The 12742-nt window shown below is 34.8% G+C and overlaps 1 protein-coding gene and 1 long non-coding RNA gene across 4 annotated transcripts; one reads left to right on the top strand and one right to left on the bottom strand.

Annotated features, from left to right (window-relative positions):
• LOC129887759 (uncharacterized) lies at nucleotides 1-12117 on the bottom strand. Of its 2 annotated transcripts, XM_055962978.1 has the most exons (15): nucleotides 11771-12117; nucleotides 10872-10945; nucleotides 10662-10797; nucleotides 7519-7607; nucleotides 7281-7434; nucleotides 6992-7185; nucleotides 6058-6266; nucleotides 5879-5977; nucleotides 4567-4682; nucleotides 2362-2463; nucleotides 1689-1798; nucleotides 1484-1571; nucleotides 866-1062; nucleotides 715-761; nucleotides 1-447 (listed from the first exon to the last, which is right to left on the bottom strand). In XM_055962978.1, exons 1-15 carry the CDS (start codon nucleotides 11891-11893, stop codon nucleotides 416-418), a joined length of 1770 nt encoding a protein of 589 aa, XP_055818953.1. In that variant the 5' UTR covers nucleotides 11894-12117; the 3' UTR covers nucleotides 1-415. The 2 variants fall into 2 exon arrangements, with proteins under 2 accessions (XP_055818953.1, XP_055818952.1); XM_055962977.1 differs by lacking the exon at nucleotides 715-761.
• LOC129887760 (uncharacterized) lies at nucleotides 8430-10436 on the top strand. Of its 2 annotated transcripts, XR_008766474.1 has the most exons (4): nucleotides 8430-8617; nucleotides 9037-9087; nucleotides 9355-9478; nucleotides 10188-10436. It is a non-coding gene; the product is annotated as an uncharacterized LOC129887760 (long non-coding RNA). The 2 variants fall into 2 exon arrangements; XR_008766473.1 differs by lacking the exon at nucleotides 9037-9087.
• Nucleotides 12118-12742: the final 625 nt, after the last annotated feature.

Here is a 12742-nt window from a genome sequence, read left to right as displayed (position 1 = left end):
TCACCAGAAACAATAGAATTGATCATCAACGCTTTGCAAATTATACACTGTATTAGCTGTCAAAGCAGCTATAATGCTCGAACGGTTACTGAACAATTTTACAACAGGAATTTGACCAAAGACAGTTAAAATCCGAACAATTACTGAACAATTTTACAACGGTAAAGATGTATTGCAGCAAAAACAGATGCCAGTTTATAATTTACCCAGAATATGTTGTACACAGGATGTCAAACAGGTGAAAGAAAAGCAGTGTAAGAACCACCATTGTACTTCAACCCCTTTAAGAAACCAGAATTTATCTGGGAACAAAATTTGGTATTCGGGATACCAAAACAAAGGCTACCATTGTCCAAGGTTTCAGTTGCTGAAACTTCAGGATCAGAATATTTCCCAGTAATGCCGAGACTAGCATTCAAGTTAACTGAAGCTGGCTCTGTGATGAAACTGCAAAGACATAAAATTCCGAGGTACAAAGGGAAAACATAAGTAACAAATAATTAAAATGAAACAGCATCAGTATCATAGATTAAAATTTCTAAACAGAATATAAATACAGAAAGTTGACGGTTTAACCATTTGGACACTACAGTGAACTCATCTTCAAACTAGTAGTTTTTTCATAATACTGAAGGATTTCTGCCGGTTAGATTTTGACTTCAAAAATTTAAAGCTTTAATGTTCTTTCAGTGGATCTTTTTGTAATCAAAATACCAGTTTCTGGATCTCCATAATCCAACAGCAACCCCAAGGGACATCCCCTTCCAACCAGTAAAAGAACATGCTTTTAATACATGACATGCAAAACTATATTCTAGTGAAAATGAAAAATAATCCAGGTGAAAAATGTTTTTAGACAGTATACCTCGCCTCAAAACTTGTGCTGTTAGAGCTGAAAGCATCACATATAGCAGAGGTTACCCATGGGGCAAGGTATCGACCCTTAATTTCAACACTATAGCACATCCCAGAAGATGGTTGTTGATTAGGCTCACAAGCCACATTTGACTCCATTCCTTGAGAAGCTGCCTGATCAATTCTCCTGACCTCCTTGCATCTGACCTGCAGAGTAGGTAAAATAAGATCTATTTGCATTACAGATAACACACTTGTAATACTATAACCATCTTAAGACACAATATTTTGAGAGGTTATACAGGATAGGACATTAATAATGCAATAATGAGATCAAGTCTAACATATTGAGAGATATCTTTGTAATGTAATGAGTAATAACCAAATGCCCATTGAAGGGCAAACAAGGAACAGTATTATCTTGAGTCCACACATAGATCAGGCAAAAGGACAGATGCAAATGTATATCTGGTCAAATCCACATATTGTCTTACTTATCACACTGTACTCGTCTTATAATCATGTATGATCTTATCTCCATACAAACGACCCTCAAGGTAATGGCCTGAGTCCAACTATCAAACAAGATAAATGAAGAAACAAGATTATGCAAAAGTTTTAAACCAACCTCAGGTGCAGTGAGTGCAGCATTCTCAAATGGTATAGGTGAATACAACACAGGGACATCCACACCAGTTAGAGAAGTTAAGAAATATCTGAAAATTTTGAAAAACACTGTTTAGTGTAGTGAAGATCATAAGCAATTGAATATCATGTGGCATAATATGATGGAATGAAGTCAACTAAACGTCCGTCATCAACGACGAGTTTACCGATAGTTCAATAGAAAGTCATATAAAGAATGAACATTCTTATTTCCAGTAAATTCCAGCAGGGAATCTGGCCTATTATCCACATCAGACATTGCACTCCGACGCCTAGTCTGCATAAAACATTAAATTCACCAGTTAGAAAAAATAATACTATCAACCAATATATAAATGAAGGTCCTTTTTACAGCTTAAGTTTTTGAATCAGGTTATACACGCTCTTCAACATCTTAAGCAAGCAAAGGTCCTTAGTTCGGCCTCACCATCACCTACTAGTGAAATATTTCCATGTGCTAAGCCCAAGAAAAAAAAATCACAAAATTATGTGGGGTGGGTAATACTGTGAACAAAATAAGTAAATAGAAGTATCTCGTCTCTTACAGTTAAGCTTTTGAAGGAAGCAGTTCTTCTAGCAAGCAGTAAAGTTATCTTAAAGCACAATTCATCACTATAATTACTCCCAAGATTTCCAAATTGAGAAAGTTAAGTTCATCAAAGCAAAGGAAAATAAGACATTAAAAAAGATACTCAATCCGTTGGATAATTCTCCCTTCCCTAAAACTTGGAATGAACAAGTCAGTCCAAGAATCTGACATCAATAATACCAAAGCTTTGCAGGCAAATTTCACTGCTGGATTTATTTTCCAGGTGAGTATCAACAACATAACAATTTTACCTGGCCCATATTTTGTTTCTCAATCTCTGAAAGCTCAACCAGTTCTTCCGTACTAAGCTCCTCCAACTTCGAGTGGCAAAGAGGCATAGAATAAGAAACATCCTACCATCCACAAAAGATTGCAATACATAATCAGCTTACCAAATTATGTATCCAAAAAAAAAAAAAACATTCAGAGTCAGAAGATAGGAAATGGGGTTTTTCCTCTTTATTTTATTGTAAAAGCATGAAGATGATGTTCCAGCACAGTATATTAGTACAGTATTACAACAACGACATATCCATTGTAATCCCACAAAGTGGGGTCTGGGGAGGCTGGATGCACGCAAACCTTACCCCTACCTTGGGTAGAGAGGCTGTTTCCAACAGTATAGTATTACAAGTGCCTAAAATTGGTGCTGGGTCTTAATGAGCTAGACAGAAACACTGATGAGTGGAGTGAATACAAGAAAACAGAAGGGCTCTTTGGTCTTCCACAACCATTGAGTTAAACAAATACAATTGGGGAAAATAATTTGAAATTAAAGATGGAAAAATGACTATCGAAATTAAAGTTAGAGAAAGTTTGTAGAAGTTGAACTTGTGTTTGGATAGTTGAATATTTTTTTCCTTCAAGCTTCACAGCTAGTGAAGGAATAGCCTCAAACTGAGAAGCCAGTTGCTTACTGCATATGAAGGATAATGACCAAATCCATCATCACAACAGAATAACCAGCACCAATGACCCCACAACAAGAATAGAGAACTTTTCTTATGATAGTGGTTTTGGGCTAGTGTGTGCGCACCTCCTAATTCATCAGTACCTGCTACATCTCAGAAGTACAGCTACCAGGTAATCACTCTACTGAGGCTTAGTCAAATGGAATCGCCCAATGTTTTTTGCCTCTACTTGGATTCAGACCCTGATCTCCCATAGTCTATTCAACTTAACTGACCTCTAGGTTGCCAACAAGAGTAGAGAATTTATGCCAACTTTATTTACCTTTTATGCTCTTTTTACAAAACAAACTGCAAATATGAAATGAGTAGGTAAAATAGAAAGTACATATTGACGCTTGAAAATGATTCGAGTTTGATGAACTAAACACCTTGTAAGTAAGTGCATCCCAGCTATTATGGAGAATGAACTTCTATTTACTTACATTAAAAAAGGAGAATTGTTTGGAAAATCTATCAGTTATTAACAGTAAAGAAGAATGATTAGAATTTGACTCCTAGTGTTTCCTTGTCATATGTATATGCTATTTGGCTTCTTTATGTTGAAAAAGTGACATTTTCTAGTCTCACTTTTAGTGATACTAAAGTGCTGGATATACATGTCACTTTTCTAGTCTCACTTTTAGTGATGCTAAAGTGCTGAATATACATCCATATTCAGCATGCACTTTCAACAGATAAGAGGTTACGTACTGCAAATTTATACATCATGCATTTGCTTCTCACTTAAAGCCCTTAGACTCTATCGTCCTTTAATACCTTTTTGCTTTGGGCTCCTATTTATAGACATATAAGGAACTTCTCACTGGAGCACATACACAATTTCTAAATCTGTGTATGTTATCCCTCTGGACATTTAAGATGTTATTCAAATCCACACTAGCATTACTTGCATATCACTGCATCATAATAAATTCTAGTTATCAGGAACTTAAATTGCAGAGGTTAGACCTAATGAATAAATGACACTTTAATGACATTATAACAGGCCCAAGCTGCCCCAAGAGCAACTTCTATAATCATAAAATAGAAGAAATGTATAGGATTGTATCAAGTTTGCAGGTCACCAATTCCCATTGCTGAAGGGTGTGAGTGTGACCATCTCATTTAAAAGCTTAAGTGGTTGGAGAGACCACACTTTTCTATTACTTAATTATATTCTCAACAAGCCCCCTCACATGCAGACGTGATTCTTTTTCGTGGTCCAAACATGTGGAAATTCTTTTCAGCAATTGAATGACAGTGAGACTCGTTCCAAGACTTCTGCCAGCTCCGGCGCCATGTTGAAGTGCGTAACCATCTCATCTAAACGCTTAAGTTGTTAGATAGCAATTTTTTTATTTACTACATTATATTCTCAACACCCATATTCAATACAACAATACTGTAAATGTTGACACCAAATAGGCCACAAACAAGCAGGATAATACATGAATAATGCTTGAAGAAATAAGCAAAATAAGAAGTATCATATATTCAGCATCTTACATGTTCTTTGAGTAATGACCTCAAACCCCGGGTTGACTGAGATATATATGCGTTACAAACACATTTGTCCTCTGAATAAGAACTGGTGAACATGATCACAAACTGAGCAGTGCAAACTGCAAAGTTTATGACAGAGAGAACATGAATACATAATATTCAGATCAATATAATGAAGCAGAAAAAAAGGTACTCCCTACATTTCATTTTATATTGGTGTTAGACTATGCAAATAATTTAATAAAGAAAAAAAAATACCAAAAGTACCCTTGGAACATGTTGTCTTAATCATACCATGACATTTCAATGGCTACGAGGACATGCTATTCAGAGCAAAATGAGAAGTTTAAAGTTTTCCAACTATATAAATGAGTCATCTTTGCCGAACAGACTAATAAGGAAAGAATGTCATATAAAATGGAACAGAGTGAAAAGCCCTTAAGCTATCATGAAGTTGTATCTGCAAACAATTGCATCTTTGTTCAGATTCACAAAATAGTTACAATAGAGAAATAAACTCAGATGGTTTACTCATTTATGCTAGATTAAGCATCACCTCATACAAGGATATCCAATAAGAGTTCTTCAAAGGACATAGGCAATGCAAACTTTTGTATGCGTTCTTAAATTGACTAAGAATAGAGCTCTTAAAGGCTAGTTATGTATAAGCCAAGAAAGTTAACTAACATCACAAGTACCATAACCAATAAAGTTAAACAATAATTATTAACACGTAAAATGGAAAATGCACATGAAGAAAAAGGACAGAAAAATAGGTAGTAGAAACAGAGCTTCCTTCTAAAACAGAATCTGCTGGAACCACTTTGAATGGTTTCTCTATCATTACAAGCAACATAACTAGGCTGAAAACACATACACACATTTTTTTTGAAACTAAAAGAGATACATGTATATGTGTTAAACAAACCGCCTGTGGGCAAATAACAGAGAGAATCTACTGATAAGACCCAGTTGCTTGATGGGATATCAAAAACAAACAACAACAACAACAACAATGTACGCAGTGTAATCCCACAAGTGGGGTACAGGGAAGGTGGTGTGTATGTAGACCTTACCCCTGCCTTGTGAAACAGGGAGACTGTTTCCAAAAAACCCTGCTCTGATGGGATATCAAAAACCAAGTAATAATATCATGAAGAATCCATATCTTGCATTTCTCCCTTTACTAAGATGCAGATATCCATCCTAATCACTACTATTTCATAAGTGTGAAGTCACATGAAATGTGAAGAAAATAAGAACTGCATGTCAGTTATAATAGAACATTGAAGGTGGTTATTAAAATGATTATTACCATAGAAGATGCTGCAAACATTCTTCCGAAGCATGTAATATAAACTTCGAAATGAATCCTGCCATGCTAGCTGCCTTTCACTTAAAAAGTCCAGTTGCCCTAGGATTAAAAGACAGATTTATACAGTCAGGAGCGAAGACAGCAAACAAAGGTAGGACTACAGAAGAATCCAGCAATACCTCCAGCTGAGGCAGATAAGGTTAAAGCTGATATAACTGAAGGCGGTAGAGGAGACTGAGGATACATCCAGGAATGCAATGACATTGGATTAATCGATTGGGATACAGAAGTCACTTCAGATAAACAGGTCATCTTTTGTCTCATGAAACATTTAACTGAGGACCTCGCCACCACATTGTTGGTGCCACAATTGATCAACCTATGAAACCTAAAGGACATACAAGACTTAATTAACCTTCAAAAAACATCGGGGAACACAATTCAAAGTAAAAAGAGCAGAAAAGTACAGCATAACAAGTATAGATAATACTCAGATGAAAAAGTAAAGGCAAATCAAATGTTAGGCTTTGATTTGCTGTTAGATAAGAAACAAGGAAACAAAAAAGTGGCAATGTGTCAATATTGCATGAGTCTAACACAAAACACACCTTGGACAAGGGCCCAAAACCTGGTCAGCCACATTCAGAATTCTTTACAGCACTTTTATAAATAGACGCATTTAGACAAGCGGCAACACTAACCATTTGTTTTTGGAACACATTTCATGGCATGGTCAAACGATGTGCATCTCTCACTTATTATATGGTTATGCCACACTTGGTTTAGTTTAGTTACATGCCATCAAGTCTTACTTAAGTATGTCATAAGAGTCAACTACTAACTCTCATGAAAGAAAATGTATATATCAGACACTTCATTACAAACTTAGACCAACATCATAAACAAGTTCTGCCACTCCAGGTCCAGATAGTGTGAGTATTTAAACTATCTTGTGTTATTTGGTGGTAAATAAACCTCCTGAGATGCACAGATTCTTTTTATGAGTTAACACCAAGAAATGCAAATGGACATTTTTTCCAACAATTAAATGTAGGCATGCATCAATATCAAAATGGCTCATTAAATAACAAAATTAGTTAACTCATTACTCACCAATTGATGAAAGATGAGGATACAACTCGTATGTTAGTTTTCATCGTCAAATCCAATGGGGTCATCTTGCATGGGACATTGAGTTCTGAGCAGAAAATTTTTGACCTAATACCACCATCAGTTTCAGAGGATTCAGCAATTTTAGCAGCAGCACCTAGATGCTCATGAGTAACCAGTCCTCTTAAGGCTTTATCCTACCAATAAAAGATAAAAGGTTAATACGTAGCTTTATCAAAATTCAAAGTATACATAGAGATTGAAGAAGATACATGCAGGAAATTGTAATTACCATATCAACAGTAGACAAGCCATGTACATCTACACTACCCAGTGACAGCTCAGTGACACTGCGGAAAGTATTCTCACTGCACCTTTCGCTTGTGCTACAAGTTTCGGTTACATGATCTGTCCCAGTTACAGTTGAAGCAAGAGAGAATTTTGGGCTTTTGATGACAATATACAAAAAATTCATTAAATCAGCAGCAAGAAGATATAATAGCCATTACACTCAACAAAGATGTATTTACCATTTTGATCGCTGTTGATTCTCAGCAGGGAAAGCTGAAGAAACAGAACAATTTTTCGTACTACCACTATTCTCTGCTTGAAAATTTTCCTGACAGCAAGAAAAAAAATGTGAAACTTGTGAAGATATATAATGAGTTCGTAGGGGAGGAAAAATGCAAAAAACCTACTCCCTTTGTTCAAGTTTATGTGATGCTTTTCTTTATTAGTTCCGAAAAGAAAAACATATTTCTATTTTTGAAAAACGCAAAAAACCTACTCCCTTTGTTCCGAAAAGAATGACATGTTTCTATTTTTGGAAACAATCTACTTTACACTTTCCATTTTACTGTTAATGAGAAGCTTTTACAGTCATGCAAATGTTATGCCATGTTTTAAGGCCACAAGTTTCAAAAGTTTTATCGCCGCACAAATGTTATGGTATGTTTAAGACCACGAGTTTCAGAAGTCTTTATTTCTTTCTTGAACTTCATGCCAAAACAAACTATGTCATATAAATTGGAATGGAATGGAATGAGTATCAGCTAAAGCATTTGCTGAATTACATAGATTCCCAAAAAATATACACTTTGACAAAAAGTAATGTAACACCCCAATTTATTTTTAAGAATTATTTATTTATTTTTTTAAGTTATGTTTTTGGATGATCTGACTTCAGGAGGGCATAACCCTATCAAAATTTGAAAATTTGGAAAATCCCATAAAATGAAAGTTGTAGATAATTGAAATACCTTTCCAACCATAGGTCATGGGCTTATATACGATATCGGAATAAAAAGTTATGGACATTGCAAGGCAGAAGGGTCAAGATAGGAAGAAAATTTGGCCCAACCCGATTCCAAATCGGGTCAGCCCATATTTATTTCCATGTAAGAGATAAGTTCAGCCTTACCTCTTTCCTTTCATCCAAAATATTTCCAGAACACCATAGAAATATAGAGAGATAGAGAGAGAGTGAATTAAAATCCATTTTTGACCCAAATTCGAGTTCCGATTTCAAAAGCTCATGAAGAGAAAAACGTTGCACGTTGCGTTGTCTTTATTTTGAGCTAAAAATCAGAGAAGAAGGAGTGTATTAAGGTGGTTGACTTATACTTCAAGGTAAGATTTAGTTGTTGTTTTTCCTTATTATCAAACTTATTTAGAGATTTAACGGATTAGAACGGAGAAAATAGTGTTATAAACTTGTTTGTTGCTTTGTTGGAATTTATGGATTAGGGGATGTTTTGGTTGGATTAAATGGGTGGAATTAGTTAAGTTATGAAGTAGAATGATTGGTTATATTGTTGTTGATGTTCTTGATAAGTTGTTGTTGTCGAAATTGGGGGAATAAACTTTGGTTGCAAACCCGTTTTTGGTTGGGACTGCTGTTAGTAATTGTAGTATAACTCCTTGTGTAAAACTTAGTTTTGAGTGATTCAAGATGTTTTGGAAAGCTATTTCATAGGGCTATAACTTTTATTTAGGATCCAAAATCCAGTTTTGCTTTTATTGACTCGAAATATGGTGATGAAGTACAGGGGAGGTGCTGCCCAGATTTTGGTCTAAAAATCCTACATGGACTGCTGTGGGTATTTTGAGCATATCTTGTTGTACATAATTGCTGTAGGGGTGATTCAAAGTTGTATATGACCCTAAGACATATAGCTATAACTTTCTTTGAGGACTCAAAGCCTAATTATCCCATTTACCCCTTCGAAACTGAGCAGCAATACAAGACAATAGTGCTGCCCAGAATTTCCGTTTTGATACTTTGGGTTGATTTTCAGTGATTTTATGTTTAGTTTCGATATGCTGGAACTTTTAAACTTAAGTAGATATTTGATTGTGTATTTAAGGTGTATATTCTCTTATACAAGCTAAGAGGAACTGTTTGACGAAGTGGATTTTGGTTGATCTATGACATAGAGAAATTGAACTCCGCGAGTGGTGGTAGAACTTGTTGTATGCTAAAACGCCAAGGTTCGTGTATAAACTTGAACTTGAAATATTTTATTTTTCAGAAATTTAAAGTATTTTATTGGGTTGTTTCCTTACTCCTTGTTTTATATTTTGGTATGACTATTATCTCAAGTATTGCAAAACTTTCGTTGAATCGCCCACTTGTACGAATTGCTAGATCATTTTGCATTCTTGTTGGGAAATTGTCCTTCTTGTTACGGTGACTTGTCATCGATATTGGCATGCCTCTCGATTCAGATCTTGCCCATCTTGACTTTGGATTTATATTTCGTCTTGACGATGGATTTTCGTCCATTTTTGAGTACGAGTGAAAAGCCACTTTCAACATGGTCTTTGATCTTCTTGATATTGGGTGACGACCCTTCTTGATATGGACACTTCTTGATTTTGGGGCTTCGGTCCGTCTTGATATTGATTGTGCTTAGTGTGAAGGCATGACGTACATATGGGGTGAAATTGATTATTTGACTACTCTTTTGAATTGAATTATAAGCATTCTTGGTACTTAAGCCTTTGAATATTAGTATTGGTATTTTGAAACTCTCTAAGATTTGTATTTGATACTTGATATACTTGTTCACTTGGACTTAATGCTACCTTATTGAACCGCTTATGATGAAAAGGGAAATTTAGAATTTTTAATGGCTCTAAGTCCAAAGGTTATACACCACTAAGCTTTATGCTTAGCGATAGTTATTTTCTATCGTAGGTGATATGCAAGGCGGGATATGAAGATGGTCATGTGGAGTAGACTTTTTGGGAGCTCTTTTGAAGATCACATATGCATATACATCTAGTTTTTGTATATTATTTTGGGGACTTGTACATGATACATGTGTGGCACTTATTTACGAAATTTTGAAGGCTTGTAACTTAAACCAAGTGACTAATTTTGTTATTTTAGAGTGTGCTTTTAACTCAAGTAATGCAATGTACTAGGTTATATTTTGACTTGTCATTATGCACGAAGGAAGATAATATTTTTGTGATAATTACTTATTTGAAGTTTTGTGTATTTTATGGACCTGCAGTATTGTTGAATTGGAAATCATTTTTTTTAAATAAAACTCATATATCTTATTTCAATAAATTTTTTTTAGGGTAAAATAATAGAAAAAAATTAGTTTTTGTTTCGTAAGTGGTATTCTCCTAAAAGGGGATGCTACAAGTAAAGTAAACTAACCTTGCCATTTTCTTTTCTTGAAACCAACTTAAGCCTGATGCTACTTTTTCTGGCTGGAAATAGCTCGTCCACACGAGTATCAACATATCTTGGGTTCTTCAGTACATCACATCTCTTGGGCCCTGGGAAAAGACCACTGCTTTCAAACAAGTGGATGAACTTTGTGAGTTGCACTTCAACAAGTTATAAGAATCTGGGAACAAATATTACCTCATTGGGCCACCATTTGAGACTGTTGATTCATCCACAAGTTCCACAGTATTCTTTTTCTTCAATTGTTCTCCCTGTCATATTCAGTGTTGTCAAAGACAAAGATGCTCATGGATGCCCATAGTGAGAGATTAGGTCTAATTAGAAATTTTGACAAAGGATATTTTTATTGTTAAGTTTTATCTTGAAAATTAACAAACATATTTAACTTCAATTGTTTAGTAAAATTTTCTTTCAAACTAAAAGCAAAAAGAAATTTATGTTTCTCACATAGTTCCATAGTCTTTATTATTCTTTCAGCTGCTTAAATAGACTTTCCCCGGTGAATTCTACTCATACAAAAAAACCACAAAAGCAAAATATACACTCCTACTCGACCAAGAAAGGTGTAAAAAGCAACAGCAACATTTAATAGGACAAGGACCAATAGAAGGAAAAGTTAACTTCCTACTGTCATTCATTCCATTCACTTCCAAGAATCCAAGTCAAGTCACTAAAACACTTCTCTTACGACATTATTATGTTATTATGAGCATATGACAAAAGAAGCCTTAGAGCGACAGTAGAGTTGTCTCTGCATGACCTACATAAAAACACGGTTCAAACTGTTGAAGCAGTAACTAATGCTTGCATCAAGGTAGGTTGTCTACATCACACTCATTGGGGTACAGCCTTGCCACAAACCCTGCGTGAACACTGGATGCTTTGTGCACTAACCAACCTTTTTAAAAATATGTTATTATGCAAAAGGGATGCTCTCTTCACCCACAAAATAATCACATTATAACTCACATCCTAATGTCCATCTTACTTAAATAACATAAATAACAAAAATAAAAGCTACTTTCATATAAAAAAACTGAAACTTTAAAGTTAAATCAAGGAAAAAAGGTACTCACCCGCAACTCCGATGGAGTTTTCCGTTTCAATGTAGTGGTAGTAGTAACCTTAGAACCACCACCGCCACCAAAATTAACTGCATTTGATTGATGTACCATACCCGCAGCAGCAACCTTCGCCATCTTCTTCTAACTTCAACTAGCCAATACAACCTTCTTCAGATATCACACATCAAATTGTTCAAAAACCTAGGAACCTGAATGTTCGAATCATCTACTGCCCTCGATAGTGTTCAGGGTGAATCGACGGCACCGGTGGAGGTTGAGCGACGGCGGAGTGATATTTCCGGTGTGGGTATGGGGTTGGGGGGGGGGGGGAGGGGACGGGGAGAGGACTGGTGAAGTGGGAAAATGAAAAACGAGAGAAGGATTTTGGGGGATTTGAAGATTTCAATTTCCCTCGCAACTGTTTCATATATATATATATCCTACTAAATTAAATATAATATTTATTTTGTTTGTTATTTAGTAACAATGAAAAGTCTTATTTGGTGTAATGATCAATTTGATTTTGATTGTGTCTTTTATACTTTGTTGTTATTAGTTATTGTTTCATAATGTATTGAATTGAATTGTATTGTTTTAATGATTTCAACGTCTAGAATAAATTGAATTATTCTTTATCATTATATAAGATTACATATCAATAATTTAAACTGGAAAGCAATCAAAAAAGTAGGATACGAAGTATAACTACGGTGTAAAAAGGTACGATAAAAAATAAAATAATAATAAGTAAAAAATAAAATGAAAAGAAATCATTAACATAACAACTGAATCACAATCGATCATTACATAAAATATGACTTTTTGTTATTACTTAACGATGAATTTAAAAGATATTATATAATAAAATTTAAATAATAATTAAAATAAATATTATATTTAGAGTAACAATACCATATAATATAATGAATAATAGTCATTCAAATACGGTTCATAAATTCATTATTATTAATATGTGATCTACCA

Source organism: Solanum dulcamara, chromosome 4 (genome assembly GCF_947179165.1).
Source record: "Solanum dulcamara chromosome 4, daSolDulc1.2, whole genome shotgun sequence".
Lineage (NCBI taxonomy): Eukaryota > Viridiplantae > Streptophyta > Magnoliopsida > Solanales > Solanaceae > Solanum > Solanum dulcamara.
Note: the sequence above shows the minus strand (reverse complement) of the source record. Positions and strands in the feature narration are given on the sequence as shown.